The sequence below is a fragment of the Amborella trichopoda genome, chromosome 1 (assembly GCF_054954075.1).
Source record: "Amborella trichopoda isolate Santa Cruz 75 chromosome 1, AtrichopodaSantaCruz75HAP2 v2.0, whole genome shotgun sequence".
In the NCBI taxonomy this organism is placed as follows: domain Eukaryota; kingdom Viridiplantae; phylum Streptophyta; class Magnoliopsida; order Amborellales; family Amborellaceae; genus Amborella; species Amborella trichopoda.
In genome coordinates, this window is record NC_142336.1 from 42,170,072 (window position 1) to 42,188,587 (window position 18,516).

Genomic DNA, 18,516 nt, shown 5'->3' on the forward strand with positions numbered 1-18,516 from the left:
CATCCCATGAGAAGTTGTCTCAAACAAGTCTAGAGACGCTGTTCCAACTTAACAAAATTGGGGTCTGATCGCTGCTCATTCCTCATTGCATTTTTTGATGTAGGATCTAGGTTAGGAACTGGCTTATATGTTAATGTGCAGCACGATAGTTGTCGGGAGAGGGAGTGGGAATGGGTACCATAATGGGAGCAGAAGCAAGAACACCCATGGCTGGACTTTCCAACCTAGTTAGTGCCTGGAGCGTTGTTCCAGGAGCAGCTTACCTGTGGCCAGATGTATGTAGTTATGTATAATATGTAAATGGGAGTGCTTGGGGAGCGTCCTTTGTAAATGGGAGTGCTTGGGAAGCACTCTTTTATATATATATATATATATATATATATATATATATATATATATATATATATATATATATATATATATATATATATATATATATCTGTGTTTTAAAATGCGGGATGCAGCCCTAATACGGTGGGGGGCTGATGCGGCCCGGATGCGGGTGCATCGCGATGATGCGGTCAATAAATGTAAAAAAATTCTAAAAAACCTAAAATAATAAGTTAATGCATAGAAAAAAATATGAAGGTGATATATATGATAGTAGGTATTTTAGTTTAATGATTAACTTGAAAACTATTAACTGTCGGATCTGTATCAAGTTATCCACTATCCCTTGATAGAAACTAGAAACTTGAAACCAGCTTCATAGAGCATTCAACAATCAACAACCATCAGCACAAATTTGCACCATAAGCACAACTATAATAGAGCACAACCATCAACAACCATAAGTACAACCATAAGCACAAAATAATGATATTACAAAATACAAATCAAAGGTTAAGCTCAAGGAGAGTTAATAGTTAATAAATAATAACTTAATACAATCATCCATTTTGAGAGTCAATTTTGAAATTTGAACTTCATTTTTTCAAATATCAATCAGACAAGTCATCTTGAGAGTCTTCATGCGCATCATCAGTATCATCCTCGACGGCCTCCATGTATTCATCTTCATCGGTCTCCTCTGAGTCAGCTTCCTCCTCGACCTCTGAAGCTAATGTGCGAGTGCGATTAGACCCAGCAGCTGCTCTACTCTTTTGTGCTCATGTGTTAGGTCGATCTTCTTCATTAGTCCTTGTTGCTAGCTCGACATCAAGCCATGTAAGATCCTCACCTTCAAACACACGCTTTTGTATTGGATCCATGGTCCACTCACTTATGGAATCACTATCAGCTTCATATAATTGAATAGGGTTGAGCTTCGTGCGATTTTCATACCTCTTCCTAAGCTGCTCGTTATACCGCACATAAACCATATCATTCAACTTTTTTTGCCCCAATCTATTTCTTTTTTTTGTATGGAGCTGTGGTAGAAATTTGAAATCAGACAAATTAGATTTTAGATTAGAAAATTGAAATTCAAGAAATAAGGATTAAGGAATAAGGAGTAAAGGACTTACATGCTCAAATGCACTCCAATTGCGCTCACAACCAGATGAGTTACATGTGAGATTCAACACTCGAATAGCGAGACGTTGTAGATTTGGTGTCTCCCTTCCATATAATTGCCTACTATGCAGCTGTATAATATTTTATAATTTAGAATATAGTTAAAAATTAAGGGTATAAAATAAACAATGGAACTATACATAAAGTAAGAGACAAGTAAGATTATTTTTGGGCTTTTGGCCTTTACCTGGATCTGTAGTGTTCCTATTTCGAATGGCAATATCTCTCCCAAAGTTTCCCAAGGCTAACTTGAACTTAATCAATTCATGGCTCTGGATCTTATCCTGGATATCTTTGTTTGGCACCAACCTCTCTAGCACATCTAAGAAGCCACCATTTAGTACACGATCTGATTCAATGGATGGGTGACCGGTTGAATGGAGGTGCCTGTGAAGCTGGGTATCCCATATCATATCAATAATTTCAAGTATAACCTTGCACATATTTTTATTATCCTTTAAAACATCTTTTATTTCAGTTCTTGCCCTAGTCATTGCCTCATGTATGTAGCCCATGGCGGGCTTTGCATCACCATCAACCAGTCGAAGTACTCTCACTAAAGGGCGAGCCACCTCCAATGTGATAATTATTTGACTCCAAAAAGATGTATTTAGAATAATTTTTTCAGCCTTACTCCTATCCTTATGCTTTGACCATTTGCTTTGACTCCATTGCTCTGAAGCAAACATGGTCTTTAAGGCACTTTTTTGCTTGGCTAGGCTTAGAAGAGTGAGAAATGACGTGGCAAATCTAGTGATACCCGGTCTCAGTAGTTCTCTCTTCTTTGTAAAAGACCTCATCATGCTTAGGACTATGGTGTGATTGTAATTAAATCCAACAACAAACATAGCTCTTGAAATCACTCCACTAAATAACGATGTTGTACCGATTTCCTTTAGCATAATATTAACACAGTGAGCTGCACAAGGAGTCCAAAACATATGCTTCCTTTTCAAAGTCAAGAAATGCCCAGCTTCAGCATGGTTGGCACCATTGTCAGTGATAATTTGTACCACATTTTGCTCCCCAACAAAATCGACAATCTCATCCATCAAGCTAGATAAGTATGTACCATCATGTGACTTGCCTGATGCATCAATAGACTTAAAAAAAAAAGTACCTGTTGGGTAGTTAACCAAAAAATTGATGAATGCCCTTGATTTCCCATCGGATCAACCATCACACATAATAGTGGCCCCATATTTCTCTCATCCTTCTCTCTGAGAAATCAAAATTTTATTTACGTCAAATACAACATCCTTCAACAAGGGCTCCCTAACCTCATGTAGTGAAGGAGGAATAAGTCCTGGGCCATATTACCCAATTGCCTGGACCATACATGCAAAACGATCCAGAGTTATAGTATTAAAAGGAGTGCCGGCCATGTAAATCCACTTTGCAAGTCACTTACATACCGACTTCTTTTGTTCTTTCTTATATTTATTGTCAATTGTAGTTTGTTTTGTTTTTTCTTTCTCTCTTGAACCACAATTTCGGGGCTAGGGGTGAAAAAAGAATCCATTGGCCCCTTAGAGTGAGGTGTTCTTCTCTCAGCACTACCACCAATATTTATAACCCTCTCTCTTGAGGTTGGAGTATGAGTACGCCTTTGCCTCTTAGCAACTTCAGACATATCATCATCATCATCAACATCATCAAATAATTGCATATCATCAAGTAATTCCTTTTTTTTCTTTTTTTTTTTCTCTTTATCTTTTTTCAATCTATCCAAATATTCTCTAATCTTATTTTTTATATCATCTGTAGCTTGTGGGCATGCTCTTACATTCCCAAAAATTCCGGCTTAATGCTCTTTTTGTCAAAATATACCACCCATATAAGTATTTCCACAGAGCAAGGATATCACACAATTTCTATCTTTCGGATTTTTTAGTTTAGCATATTTCCAAACCGGATCCTTGTTACTAGAAGATTGGGAAGAAGACATTGCCCCAAGAATAAGTATAATAGTATTATTGTACAAGAAGGAATAAAAAGTTACCGACTTTGTGAAGTAGTGCTCGATTTCTTTACTGCTTTTGAAATTCCCAATTTCTTTTCACAAATTCACCTTAACATCCCCAAATCAACAATCAAAGGCATCAAATGAACATCCAATTATCAAACAACTGCCAAATCGAAGGTTTGGATGAAAAAAAAATTTTCACCAATTTTTTTTTCCCTCGATTTGATGCAAAAAAAGCCACAAAAGTGGCTGGAAATCTTCGTTTAGGGGGTATAATACCCCCCCAAACAGTTTCTCTACACTTTGGAACGACAACAAGACCATTTTGCCCCTCCCCAAGGGCAAAATCAAAATTTTTTTCCAAGGAAATAGATGCGGCGCGATGCTGTCTGATGCGGGATGCGGCCTGATGAGGCACATATACGGCCGCATCTGTCAAAAGCGCATATGCGCTTGTTTGCGATGCAGATGCGAGCGCATCCCGGATGATGCTGCCGCATATGCGGCGATGCCGCCGCATTTTAAAACACTGATATATATATATATATATATATATAATGATGGTAACCCCACTGTTAAGTACATAATAAAATAGAAATATATGTCCGATCGAGACAGAACTTGTAACTTGCTATCCTCTTGCCTAGCAGGCAAAGATTTATCTCCGTGGTCCGTGGAGATTACATGGGAGAGGTTCTCACCCGTGGCATTTGGGCCCTTACTACTTTCATTGTACTGTGCTGTCCAAATAGCAAGTCCTCTTAAAATCAATCAAAAGGTGTTGAGTTGGAATCCCATTCTAAGGATTCTTGTGGTTCCAAAGTATCCAATTACAGGAGAACCATGAATGGATTGAGATCATAAGCGAATTGTACAAAGGCTTCTAACTTTGCAAATTCCAATTTTGATTTGCCAGCTACTTATTTTATAGCTTTAATTTGAGCTGCAGATCCTACTCTGGAAACGAAATTAGCCACATTAATAATAGGCTGGATTCCAACGTTGAATAGAGAGGAAGTCAAGCCCCAAGCACGAGAGCATATGTGTGTGTGTGTATATATATATATACACACACACACACATATATATTAAAATTTTTAAAAGAGTGGAGTCCATGTTTTCTAGCATTATCTATATACATGCAGAATAAGAACTATGCCGTGTGAATTGAGCTGTTCTCTATAGTGAAGTGTGAACCACCCAGTTTGGGTTGACCTAGAGATTCCTTGATTTGAGACCATCTCGAACAAGGGATACCCTTGGTTCCTAGTTGACTCCGGTGATTCTGTGTCGCTAGTTTTCAGGCACTAATGCAAGCCACAAGAAATAAAAAGGAAAAAAAAAAAAAAATATCGACAGTTGGTCTTTCGCTAGAAAATCATCAAAAATCAAGAATTAAAATGAAATTAAAGATATCATTATCATCATTTTAGCCTTTTCCCAATTAATTGGGGTTGGCTACATGAATCTTGATTCGCCATTCTCCTCTATTAAAGGCCATATCCTAAGTTCCCATATCTTTTCGGACTACTTCCAACCACGTCGGTTTGGGCCTACCCCTTGCCCTTTTCAGTCATTCCACTTGACCTAAGTTGCATCTCCTAACCGCTGCTGTACTTGGTTGGCGCCACACATGGCCAGCCAACCTAAGTCTTTTGTCTCTCATTTTATTGCCTATTGGTGCCATACCTAAATTCTTTCGAATAGATTCATTTTGAGTTCTATCCTTTTTTGTCTTGCCACTCATCCATCTCAACATCCTCATCTCTTGCTACACTCATTTTATAGGTTTATTGTTTTTTGTCCGCCCAACATTTCGCCCCATAGAGCTAAGCGATGTTCTATAGAACTTGCTCTTCAGCCTCATTGGTATGCGGCGATCACATAAAATTCCAGTTGCACATCTCTACTTCGCCTCCTTGATCCAATTCTGTGTGCGACATCTTCCTCGATTTCTCCATTTTCCTGGATTATCGACCCAAGATATTGAAAGTACGGTCATTTTTGTACTTCCTGGTCGTCAATCTTAACTACTTCCTCGTCTCTAATCCTATTATTACTAAACTTGCACTCCATATAGTTTGTCATAGTCGAATTAATTTTAAAACCTTTGGATTCTAGAGCATCCCTCCAAAGTTCTAACTTTGTGTTGACGTTGTTTTGGGTCTCATCAATCAAAACTATATCATCGGCAAACAACATGCACCACAATACCTCATCCTATAGATGCCTAGTTAAGTCGTCTATAACTAAGACAAAGGTATGGGCTCAAAATTAAAGACATGATTTAAAATTAAATAACTTTCGAATATTCCCTTAGGTTCAAGATCGTTTCAAATTAGGACGGCACCCCTACATGATCCTGTTCCATGTGGTTGAAATCCGTTTTAGTTAGGGATTGAGATACCTCTAAGGGAGAGATCAAGATCGCTCGAACTTTTTTTTAATTTAATTTTATTTTTTGGGGGGTTGGGAAGGGGAGGGGTCACGACCCGCCAACGATGCTTCTAGCATTTATGAGCAGCAGTTTGTAAGCTAGATGGTGAACTAGGTTAAGGGGTTTTGAGGGTATGGTTTAAGGAAAGCTAGGTTTAGGGCATATGGGGACTATAGTTTCATGGACAGCAAGTTAGGATTAAGGTTTGTTGGGTTAGTGTTGGTTTGTAGGAAAAACTTGGCTAAGATTTGGGGTTTGGTTAAAATTGAGTCAAGTTTGGAATTTGGGTTGGTTTAGGACTCTTTACAGAAATAGTTTGGGAAGAAGTTTTGAGTTTTCATTAGGACTACTATTTGAATAGAATTGTTAGGAAATAAAGGACTCCTACTACAAATAGGATCAAAATGCTTGGGTAGGGTTTGGGGTTAGGACCATGGAGGATGGAGAGATATGGTCATCTATCAGCTTTCAAAGGACACAACTTTGCACTTGGATTTTTTTTAGGGTGATACAAAGCTCAAAGCGAAGGGCCCTTCATGATCTACATCATTTTTTAACTTAAAACAGATGTAGGACCAAGGTGGCTTGGTTTCTACATTAGCATACACCAAGTTTTGGTGGGCCATATCTAAGGTTTAGGGTTAGCAGGGTTTTGGGTAGATTGAGATTTCCTATAGTAAGTAGTGGTGGATGGATGACAGGAGGTGTAACGGGGTTAGGGCATAGCCGGGGTATATGGGAGGGTTTGGTGATGTCAAGGCAAAGTATATGGTTACAATTAAAGTTACTGGATTTTATTATGTTCTGCAAGATAGGAGGATGATGATATGGATTCTAGGGTAGATTTTGGGCACATCTAGGGTTTAAATTAAGTTTGGAGTCCATAGAGGTTGTGTATATGAATAGGGGGTATAATGAGGTTGATTAGTTGAGGTTCTGTAGAGTTTATGGTAAGCTTTGAAACATTGACTATTTTGGATGTGAGGAATCTTAGATGGGGATGTGCCACACAAGAGGAAGAAAGGGCCCACGTTAATGCGGGGAGGACTTCCAATACACAAACTAGGGTTTTTGGGAATCTCTTCACAAGTTGGGTTCTAACTTTTCTGGGAGCTTCTCCCAAACCTGGACTAGAGTAGTACAATCACTCTCCCTACCAAGAGAGTTAAGGACTACCCTCCTCTAAAGGTGACGTCTCACTACATTTGAACATGGTTTCCTAGCCAAAGGAAAGCAAGGACTGGTCTACAGGTTGAAAGAGGCTCTTTACGGCATCAGGCAGGCTCCACAAGCATTGCAAGGGCTTGATTTGATGAGTTCAGTGGAGCAATGATCAAGACTGATTACCATTGGCACATATCGATCTTTGAAATTGTGCTGAGTGCTTACGATGTTATATTTGATGATGTAGCCGTGAGCATGTGACATGGCGCAGGATTCCGGGAATAGTTGGGCTAAAGAACTACGTACAGTCATGACAATTTTGAAGGTAAGGTGTTAGGGAAGTGTAGTTATGATTCGATTGACAACTAGGGTCAGGTTTAGAGGGTGTTGAGGGGGATGAATTTGCTGAAAATTTATGGGTTCCACAAGGGTACTAGATGGATTTGAAGGGAATGAGGTAGATTGTGGCTACTTTAGGGTTAGGAGGCTTAGGGGTATGGCAAAAAGGTGGCCTTGGGAAGGGTTGATTTGATGGGGACATGGGGTGGGGTAGAGTTAAGGTGATATCTTTGGTTAAGGCTGTGGGGGGGGGGGGGGGGGGAGGGAATCTCTCAAACTTGTTGGGGATCTTGAGCTAGAGTTGTATGATCACTCTATCTACAAATAAAACCCAGATTTTGTTTATCAAAAAGTGATTGATTTGGCCAACAGCCTAATCATCTATTCATAGTAGTTCCTAATTTCTAATCTAATGATACTAGCTAGCATTTTGATACCTAATCTACCTATAATTGAACTCCGAAAAAATCAAGAATGCTTCGTAATCAAGCTCGAAGTTGATTCCAATGTTTGTAATCCATATAGAAAGGAGAATTTGGTTCCTAGAGATACGTCTAAACCCATTGCTACTAGGAAATAATCAATGATCAGAAATTTTTAACACAAACAAAGCAAAATTCTTCACTATTATTCCACATGGCTTTCAACAATTTGAAGCCTGAAAGTTTGAATTATGGAGAGCCCATAGAAATCAGGGTTGTAGATCTCAATGAGATTCTCAATTTAAGCTTTGGATCATCCCTAAAGGACATGTAGAAGTTACACCTTCAGACAGAGATCTACATCGCATTGGTGCCAACCTTGTTATGTGCAGCAAAAGGCAAGGAATTCTTTTTTTTTTTAGTTATTTATTTATTTTTGCAATAAGAAGGCAACAAGTTGTCCATTTCATGGAATGATATGATGCAATGACATTCTAGACGAGAGTTGGGTATCATCCAGACAATCTATGACCATATTTTGGGGCAATAAGAGACCTAATGCATTACACAGGATCTAGTATTTATGAGAAAACTAAACGTATCAAGACCATTTCTGCAATATGATAGAAGTTTGAGTTGTTCGTCATCATTCCCCAGAATCCATTAAATATCAGTTTTGCGTACATGTTCAATGAATGGAATAGGGAAGGGCGGCTCACTATTTTAACCCACTCTCACTTTTTGCCGTCTCAAATTAAGGTGGGTTGCCTAGGTGTAAGAAGTGCTGTCTAAAAGTATCAAACCTCCATATTGTTATTCCTCTTGTGCATTTTGTGTTTTTCACTTCATCTGCTCGATTTACCACTGATGTTGATTGGGAGATTTTACCAAAGACCAAAGACAACAGGTATTGGTTATTAGCTTGATAAAGACATATTGGAGTAATATTTAGAAAAAAGACATATAGGAATAGTCATACATATTGTTCCTCTTAGTTAGGATTAGCTTAATTAGGAGAGAGACTTGATTCTAACAAAAGTTTAGTTTAATTGGTAGAGAGAAACCCCAAAGTGACGCATAGATATTTCTTTGAAACTGTTCACAATATATTACTGATATGTATAATATACAAAAGTTCTCATGAGAAGTGTGTCTCAAGCATCCCACACACGGGGTGCTCCATACAAAAAAGAATGTAGGCTATAAAAAGGTATTTGGCAGCCTACTAGTTGGGTGCTTGAACCTCAAGAGATCAAAAAAATAGGTGTGGCATCCCAGATCAGGTGTTCAGCACACAAATGTCACCTTGGAGGGTGGCAGCCACAAGCTAGGTGCTTATGCCTCATACGTTTATAGATCTACTTGATTTAAACCATTTTTGAAATTTAAAATTTTATAATTAGATATAAAAATAGATTTTGAGATAATCCTAAGAACATTTTACATCAAAATTGTATACCATAATAAAGTTTGAAGGTGCACCTTACCTCTACAGCTACGGATGCATCCATATGCTAACTGCACCCTTAATAAAATACTTTTGAGGGCTAGTAGATTGGTAGTTTTGGAATAAGTGACGGGCCTTCTAAAGGTTGGGTTCCACACCAAAGGTTGATGGAAAGAGTCGAAAGGCTTAGCAACATAAGCCAAGGGCGAGTTTGAAATTAAGAAAAAATTTGGCCACCTCTCCTTAAAGGGGCACTCCCACTCTCAATCCAAGGGTCAAACCAAAAGGATGCCTTGTTTCCACAATTAATTTTGAACCTAATTGATGACAAAAAGCTTTGGCCAGAGGCTGAGATGTTCTTGAGGATGCCTGAGGACCCGGAAGTAGCCCTTCTTAGAGGAAGCCAGCTAAGGTATTTCGTGTCATATTTGTGCATAAAAGCCTTGGCCAAAGAGTGTCTTGTTTTGTGGTGTATTGCTACCACCATTCACATAGGAGAGCAAGGTTTGTATATTTTAGCTTTTGGATCCTTAGTTCGCCAAGGTGCTTAGGGGTACAATACTAATCCCAAGCCACTTGATGAATGTTCCTTTGATACTTTTCTCCTGACCACAAGAAGGATTTCATGATCGTTACCCAGGAATTAACACTGCTCATCTTAAGGAAGAGAGACATGTAGTAGATGGGGAGATTGGAGAGCATGGCCTTGATGAGTGATATGACCTCTAGGAATACAAAACAACCCCAAAGATCCCTACTGGGGTTGTCGACACAAAGGGGGAGACCGAGATATATTGACAGGAGGGATCTGTAGAACAACCGAATTTGGAAATGAGGAAAGAAAGGGTATCAGGAGAACATCAATGCCCATAAACTTGGATTTTGCAATATTAATAGGTATCGCCGTGGGCTACCTTGAAGCACCTATGGAACAACGGCATAGTATCTTCTTTAGGAATTCATGATAGGAATTGCACAAAACAAGGGTGTCATCTGCGTATTGTAGGTGAGGAATTGTGATCCTTGAATGTTTTGATACCAGATAGGCGAATCCTTTTGTAGACCCCAGATATAGACCTATTGAAAACTTCAACCAGAAATTGAAAGAGAAGGGGGAGGAGATGAATTATCTTGGCGAACCTGTCTAGAGGAAGAGAAGTGACCCTTGGGGAGCCATCAATGAGAACCGAAAGGAAGCTGAGGATACACATTCATGAATCCAGCTCCCCATGAGAACTGTGAACTAGTTAAGGGAAGACCAGTCGAAATGATTGTAGACCTCCTCCCAATCGAGCTTCATGATTAGCCCCGGGGTTTTGGAAAAATGCCTAGAGTGAATAACTTCATGGGCAACCAGGAGTCTGTCAAGGATTTGACAGTTACGGAGGAAACCACTTTAATTGGGTGAGATGACGTTACAAATGACAGACCTAAGCCTAGAAACAAAAGACTTTGGTGAGGATCTTGCAGGAAGTATTGAGGAGGCTAATAGGTCTGAAATCTTGGGGATGGGGGCAATGAAAGTGGAATTCATGCTTCTCTTAATAGATATGAAAACCTACTAAATAGATATAGCTTGACTTTTGTGTGTGTTGTGTGTTTTAGTTTGAGAGAGAGAGAGAGAGCGCGCGAGAGACTCTGATTTTATTATCAGCACGTGATGGCCCATGTGGTAGATCCTACTTGTTCTTTTCAAGTGGCTTAACGTTCCTGTTTGGGCATACAAATCACTTTGGTCCCTTTTTTATTAAAGAAGAAAGGGGATACACTCTGTCTCCAAGCTTGACACTTCTAATGGAAGTGTTGGCACATATTACATGAGTTTATTATGGCAAGACATGTATGTCCTTGTGTCAACATGCGTGACATGCGTCTAAGTGTCGACATGCAACACAATGTGAAATTCTAGGTATGGAAGCAACCCTGCCTGGAAGATGCCTTTTACACCAGTTCAAATTGCCATGGGAGCTTCCATTAAAATTGGGCCTAAGGAACCTTTCAACTGGCTTGCATCAGTGCAAGAAATGTTTTGACTCTTGAAGCATCATTGCCCTACACTTAAAAATTAGGCCCTTCATCCTGATACCACACAACATGAGGATAAGAACTCAGGACATCACAGACTCGTGAATGATTTTCTCTGGCAACCTCCCTATTGTCATTAATGATTTTTTGGATTCACTAAAACATTGGGACAGATCATCCTGTGACAATTACCCACAAGCATAGTGGGGTCATTGACCAGTGTAAATGTTGGAAACAGCCCAAACTTCGTTCAATCCCCCGTTGTCCTTATGAATTGTACATCTCACACTCCATGGCTCTTAGTTGGACACCGGATATGATTTCAAGGCTTTTGATCCTTGCCTTGGCATTCATTTTTCTCTGTATCTCATAAATTTGTACCAATGGCAATGCCATGGCATGCATTTGAAAAGCAATATTAGGCATGAAGTTTTGATGCATGGTCACAAGTGAGGAATCCATGTGTTGCGCTCACATGTAGTTCTAAACTTTACCTTAGATCTCGACAGTTGTGGAGTTTTGACTTTGGAAATAGTCTTCCAAATTTGTGATTCTTTGGGTAAATGTCGCTGGTGAGTGCTGTGCAAATTTTCACCATAAACAATCATGGCTTGTAATGTAATAACATAAAAAGAGGAGTTCAATCCTATTGCTGGTGAAGTTATAGAGAATTGGATTAAAATTCCCCTCCATCTTATGAGCCCCATAGTCTATTGTGATCTAGGAAATGAGTTCAAATGGTCCACTCTGTTGATTTCTTACCACTTTACTCCCCTAGTGCCATCTAGCTGCCCTCTCCGTCATTTTGATAGCCTCAAGATGTGGATAAACCAGGTTTTCTCATGATGAATTGCTGCCTCGAAATATGCTCATTTTGGTCCTATCTTGCCCCAACACACTGGACTGGGCTTGGTCTTTTATTTCAACTCCTCTTTTTCTCTCCTCACTTTCATGCTTCCCTGATTCTAGGCCATTCTCCATGCCTATTCCTTCTGAAGTCTTCTCATCTTCTTTTTATATTGCCTTACACTTTCAAACATATTTGATAGAGATGTTGCTTATTTATTATGGGCAAGTACTTAATTAGCATTAGTTTTCCTTGGTGCTATTGTGTCGAAGTATATTTGAAGCTCTGGGTTAATCATAATTTGTTTGAATGTAGACATGGTTGGCTTGCTTCCTTGAGCAATGTATTAGGTAGGGGCTCCATACTCTGCTGCAACATCCATATTTTGTGTTCCATTGGTTTATTATACAAATGTTATTTATTTATTTTTTTGAGAAAGGTTAACTTGATTATACAAATGTTTTTACAAACGTTTTTGGTAACTATGCTGTTTGATTAGAGTTGCAGTTGATCCTCATAGGGCCACAAATGCCGATGCTATGTACTTGAGATACTGAATATTTTAGTTCCTCATGGATTGTTATTGGCCTAGCAATTCACTAGATGCTGGGGTTATTATGGAGGATGGATGAGCTAAAGGTTTTGCTCGAAAGGGTACCAATTTCTTAACGTGTCTGGCTTTCAGAATAGCTTTAAAACCTCATTAAAAAATATAAAAATAAACAACGAAAATCTTTCTTGAAACCAGTGTTTATTAATTCTAGTGGTTGACTCATCTAGAACAGCTTGATGTCGGTAAGCTTGATGACCACGACTCAGCTAATCATGATTGAATGAATTACTGTTCTCCCTGCTTTCTGAGATGAGAATGTTCCTCTTTAGATTATTGAAGTTGTTAGTACTACTGTTTGTTTGGTTCTGATGTATTATTTAGATGCCGTCTCCGTGATCTTGAAAGTTTGGCTATTGTCATTGCAGGGAAGAGGGGAAGGAGGCAAGGCCATACTGGGGCGGTGTGGGAATGCAATGTCAACTGGGAAGTGGGGACATTTGTGGCACTGAGGATGATGTAGCACGATCAATTTGCTCTTTGAAATAAAATGGGTTCGTAGGATAACGGTAAACATGGTGCTGGTTTCCACTTCTCCTTTGCAGTTTTGTTTCAGAAATATTCCTACAATATGTATATGTATTTCCAAAGTATGCATATTGTAAGAATATTTCTCCTAGAAAAAGAAATATCAGATAAAGGAAAGCTGCTACTATGCATTTTCTTGGAACTAATTGTGGCAACAGGCCGGGCCGGGCCAAAAACAAAAGAAGAAAAAATAATAGAAAAACAAGAAAAAAAGGAGGGCCGGCCAGGTGGAAACTGGGCGGGCATTGGCCCTATCCCAGCCCTCCAGCCACAGTTTGTGGCCCAAGCCCAAATTTTTTAGGGCCGGGCTACCCGACTCATTACCAATCCTAGGCATGTAGATCCTCCAGAAAGCATCGCAAATGTGGGTACCTACAAAACTGAAGAGAGACATGCATTTTGCGTAGGGGTGGCAACGGGTTTGGTTGGACCTGAACCCAGGTCCGACTAGGATACCGGTCCAGGTTTTGGACCCGGATGCGACCCGTCGGGTCCAAAAGTTGGATCCATACCCGAACCTGTCGGATCTTGGGCTTGGTTGGGTCCATTTCCACCCTCATGAGTTTTTTTTTTTCTCTTTTTATTTATTTATTTACTATCATATACCAATATTATTGACAACAAGGTCATAATCACCCATCATTAGATTTCAAGCCATATGATTTGTCTTTAATAGCTAAAGATAATTGCGAGTTCTTATTGTATAAGATTCTTAATACACCCTAACAAATGGGCTCTAAGTATTTTATCTCCAACAGTTTATGGGTATGAGTTGGATACGGATTCGGTCCAACTGGATCCGGATCCAGACCTGAACACTGTTTAGGTCTAGGTTTTGGAATCGGATCCAACCCGCCGGGTCCAAATGTTGGACCCATACCCAGGTTTGGAGCCGGACCCGACCCGCCAGGTCTAAATGTTGGGGACCCATAACCAGATCTGTCGGGTATACCCAGTGGGTCTTGTGTTTGGTTTGGGTCCATTGCCACCCCTAATATTGCGACGCCGGCCTCCAGCATGCCAGCGGTTTGCAAAGTTAACGCATCTGACCATGGACAAAGGATCGTTGAGATGAGCAGTGGCTCTCCGGTCACCTGGACATTGACAGAATTGAGCGAGGATGTAGGAGCTCATCTAGGCCGTCCATTTTCAAGTTGTCAACAGAGTGACAATTATTGGCGATGCATGAAATTACCGTCTTTTTAGCATGATAATTTCGGAGGATGATACCATCTTTGTGATATTATCCAAGGAAATGCAATTATTGCAATATTTTAGGGTTTCTATTAAAATCGCTCTAATTAATCTTCCGATTTAGATTGCCCTTGCCTAAAAATCATGATTATCTATATAAAATGATTCATATTAAATTCTTAAACTTGCCGTATGAAGAGGATTGCGTTAACCTTATGGGCTTTGCAAACAGGGATCATTAGAAGTCCAGCAGTACTGGATTTCTTATGGAAAAAACTTTATTTCAAGGTTAGAAATAGGGAAAAAGATTTCCTTTTATTACCCTTTAATTTATCTTTCCTTATTTATAAAATATAAGTGCATCAATTATCAGTCATCAGTAACTGTAAATCTGCAGGGAAAATGACGTATATCCACCAAAAAGGATATATACCCCCTGTATAATAGGGTTCGTTGGCACTACCCCTTCAACGTAAAAGAAAAGAATATTTGTTCTCTTTTTCTTTTTCATTGTTTAAGTTATAATAGTTACCATTTTTCCTTTTTTCATAACCCCATCATATAAATAGAATTTGTTTTCTTTTTTCATAGGAAAAAGTTTATATTATCTACACCGTCCATTTTCAAAATTTTCATATGTTTATAGATCTACTTGATTTTAACTATATTTGAAATTTGAAATTTTATAATTAGATATAAAAATAGATTTTGAGATAATCATAAGAACATTTTACATCAAAATTATGTCCCATGATAAAATTTGAAGGTACACCTTACCTCTACAGCTACGGATGCATCCGTATGTCAATTGCACCCTTTATCATAAGCCCAGCATATACATGGAATTTGATAGGATACTTGAGGAAACTAAATGGAAAGGAGAAAAAATAAAAAATAAATGGATATCGTCTTTGGGTAAGTAAAAAAATGAAGAAAATAGTAAGCGAGTGGGGATTTGAGCCCCTGCTTTTATGTGAGAATGGAGTTAGAGGCTTCATCATAGGGTTCGTTGATACTACCGTTGAGGCTCTAACCCATTCTAAAAAAAAATGGCTATAAACTTTGGTGTATAGGAAAGGATAATAATAAAAATGTCGTAGGCATGATAGTAGACACATTTAAAAGATGAAATAATTAATATCAGGAGAATAGGTTATAGACTCCTATTAATTAAACTTGTATTATGAGAAGTGGTAATTAACATAATTAATATTTATGCGCCACAAATAGGATTAGATGATAACATTAATGGACAATTTTGGGAAGACATGGATGGAATAGTCCAAGACATACCAAATAAAGAAAATATTTTTTTATGAGAGGACTTGAATGATCATGTAGCGAAAGATAGTATAGGATATGAAGGGATACATGGGGGATATGGGTTTAAGGAAAGAAATGAGATGGGTGAGGTTATTTTAAATTTTGCTATTGCCTATGATCTAGCAATAGCAAACACTTCAAAAAATGAGATGAATATTTAATAATATATAATATTCAAAAGAACATTTAATAACTTATAAAAGTGGATCACATAAAAGCTGGATAGACTTCTTCCTAGTGAAGATGGTAGATCAATCGTCATATAAATATTGCAAGTTTATTCCAAGAGAGAGTTTTACTACCCAACATAGGCTTGTTGTTGTAGACGTCTACATAAAGAAATAGAAGAGAGGGTGAAATTAATAGGTCCCAGAACTAGGTGGTAGACTTTAAAAAATGGGAAGATAGATTTATTTAGGGATAAATTAGTTAACGATTGAAAATAAAGCTTTAAACATGAGGTCAATATTATGTGGAATGAGATGGCTGACTGTATTAAGAAAGTGGCAAAAAACGATTTAAGATAATAGAGGGAAAATAAATTTTGATAAGGAAACTTGGTGTTGAGTGATGAGGATCAGAAGGCCATTAGCGAAAAACCAAGGTTTAAAAAATTAGTGACCTGATCTGGAATCGGGTGATCTGGATCGGGAATTGCCCAGGACGCTCCAGATTAAGCCAAAAAAATGGGATTTGGGAGGGTTCCAAATAGTAGAATCGTCGATTTTTTCGCGGAACCGTCGATTCCTCATCGAGTTCGACTGATTCTTCATGGATTCCGACTGCTTCTTCATTGAGTCAAGTGAAAAAAAAAAGAATGAACAGTTTTTTCTTCAATTGTTTTTTAAAAAAATTGAAGCAAAAATTACCAATCTAATGGTTCTTCCGATCCAAGTATGGGTGTGATCGATACGAGTCATCGATCAGTGTTTTTTAAACCTTGCGAAAATCTATCAAGTTATAAAATTTGTCAATGTAATAGAAATGATCAAAACTTAGAAGAATATAACAATACTAGAAAAACACTAAACAAATAGTAAGTAAGGCTAAACTTAAGGTTTATGATAATCTATATAGTACATTGAGAACAAGAAAAGGTGAAAAAGATATCTTCAAATTAGCATAAATAATAGAGAAAAGTGTATGGATCTAGATCATATTAAATGGCATTAAGAGTGATGATCAAATGATCTTGGTGGGATGAAGATGTCAATGAAAGGTGGAGAGTTTGCTTTTAAAAATTATTAAATGATGAACACGATGAAAACATAGCGGCAGAAGGAACTGTTGGCATAAATAATTGCGAAGGTCATAGATTTATTCGTAGAATTAAGATATTGGAGGTGAAAGAAAGCTTTGAAAATGTGAAGATAGGAAAAGCTTTAGGATCAAATGATATCCCGATAGAGGTTTGTAAGTGCATGGGGAGATTGGTATCGACTGGCCGATTAAGTTGTTCAACATAGTGTTGAGAACAAAAAAAATGACAGACGAATGGAGGAAAAGTATTGTGGTACTTGTTTATAAGAATAAATGAGATATATAGTATAGTGTAAACTATTGAGGGATCAAACTTATGAGCAACATTATGAAGCTTTGTGAGAGATTGATTGAGCACCGACTGAGGCATGAAACGAGTGTATTAGAAAACCAATTGGTTTTTTGTGAGGGAGGTCAACAACCCGAAGCTATTTTTCTACTTAGGCAACTTATTAAGAAGTTTAGGGCGAAGCGAAAAGACGTCTCCCGATACTATATCGACTTGGTGAGCAACATGTACGATGAAGCACTAACTAGTGTATGATAACTAGTGGAGAGATGAGCAAGTTTTCAATGACATTTGGTCTACATAAGGGGTCAGCATCGAGCGCATACCTCATTGTCTTAGTTTTAGGCGGAATGTTGGGTGGTCAAAAAATAATATACTCAAAGAATGAGTATAGCAGATATGAGTATATTGAGATGGATGAGTGATAAGACAAAGAAGTGATGGAATTCGTATTAAATACATTCGAGAAAATTTATGTGTGGCACCTATAGGCGACAAGATAAGAGAGAGTAGACTTGGATGTGCTTGTCTTGTGTGGCACGTATTTAGTACAACACTTGTTAGGATATCCGAGTTAGTTTCAAGTAGAAGGATAAAAAAGGGCAAAGTAGACCCAAAAGGACATGGTTGGAAACAGTGAGAAAAGATATAGAGACATATAGCCTCATTGAGGGTGTGACTATTTACAAAATAAAATAGTAGACCAAGATTTGTGCAGCCGACCCCAATTAGTTGAAAAATAGCTTTGATGATGACCTAAGGTTTACAAGATGAGTGGGAGAGAGATGGGAGTTTAAGGGATGTTGAGAGAGAGTATGTGGAAGGGGTTTAAAGGCGAGGAAAAGAGAGATCAAGATGTGGATTTTTCTAGGGTATGGATAATGAGATCATTAAAAAAAATAGAGAAGGATAAATGCTGTAATTTTGGACAATGAAAAAGATGTTAAAGCGTTATTTTCTTTTAACTTAGAGGGGCCAATGAGTTTTCTATTGACTTGAAGGTTTATTTAATATTATTCTTAGGGCTCTTAAGAACAAAGCCTTACTAGATTTTATTTTTAAGATATAGGTCCTATTAAATATTTAATTTTGGCTCCCTGTTTCTTTTAGAAATCTAATTTTTATTTTCACCCACATTCTCTCACTCTAG

General features: G+C 38.2%; 1 protein-coding gene across 8 annotated transcripts in view; it reads left to right on the top strand.

The window, feature by feature from the left end:
- LOC18425643 (uncharacterized) overlaps positions 1 to 13,286 on the top strand; it is a 31,218-nt gene extending 17,932 nt beyond the window's left edge. For all 8 annotated transcript variants that reach the window (XR_016055033.1, XR_016055034.1, XR_016055035.1 and 5 more), the window contains one exon: positions 13,141 to 13,286. Coding sequence is in view for 4 of the 8 variants with exons in the window: in XM_011631071.3 (XP_011629373.1) it covers positions 13,141 to 13,261 (121 nt within the window). In the remaining 4 variants the exon portion in view is untranslated. The remainder of the gene's footprint in view (positions 1 to 13,140) is intronic.
- Positions 13,287 to 18,516: the final 5,230 nt, after the last annotated feature.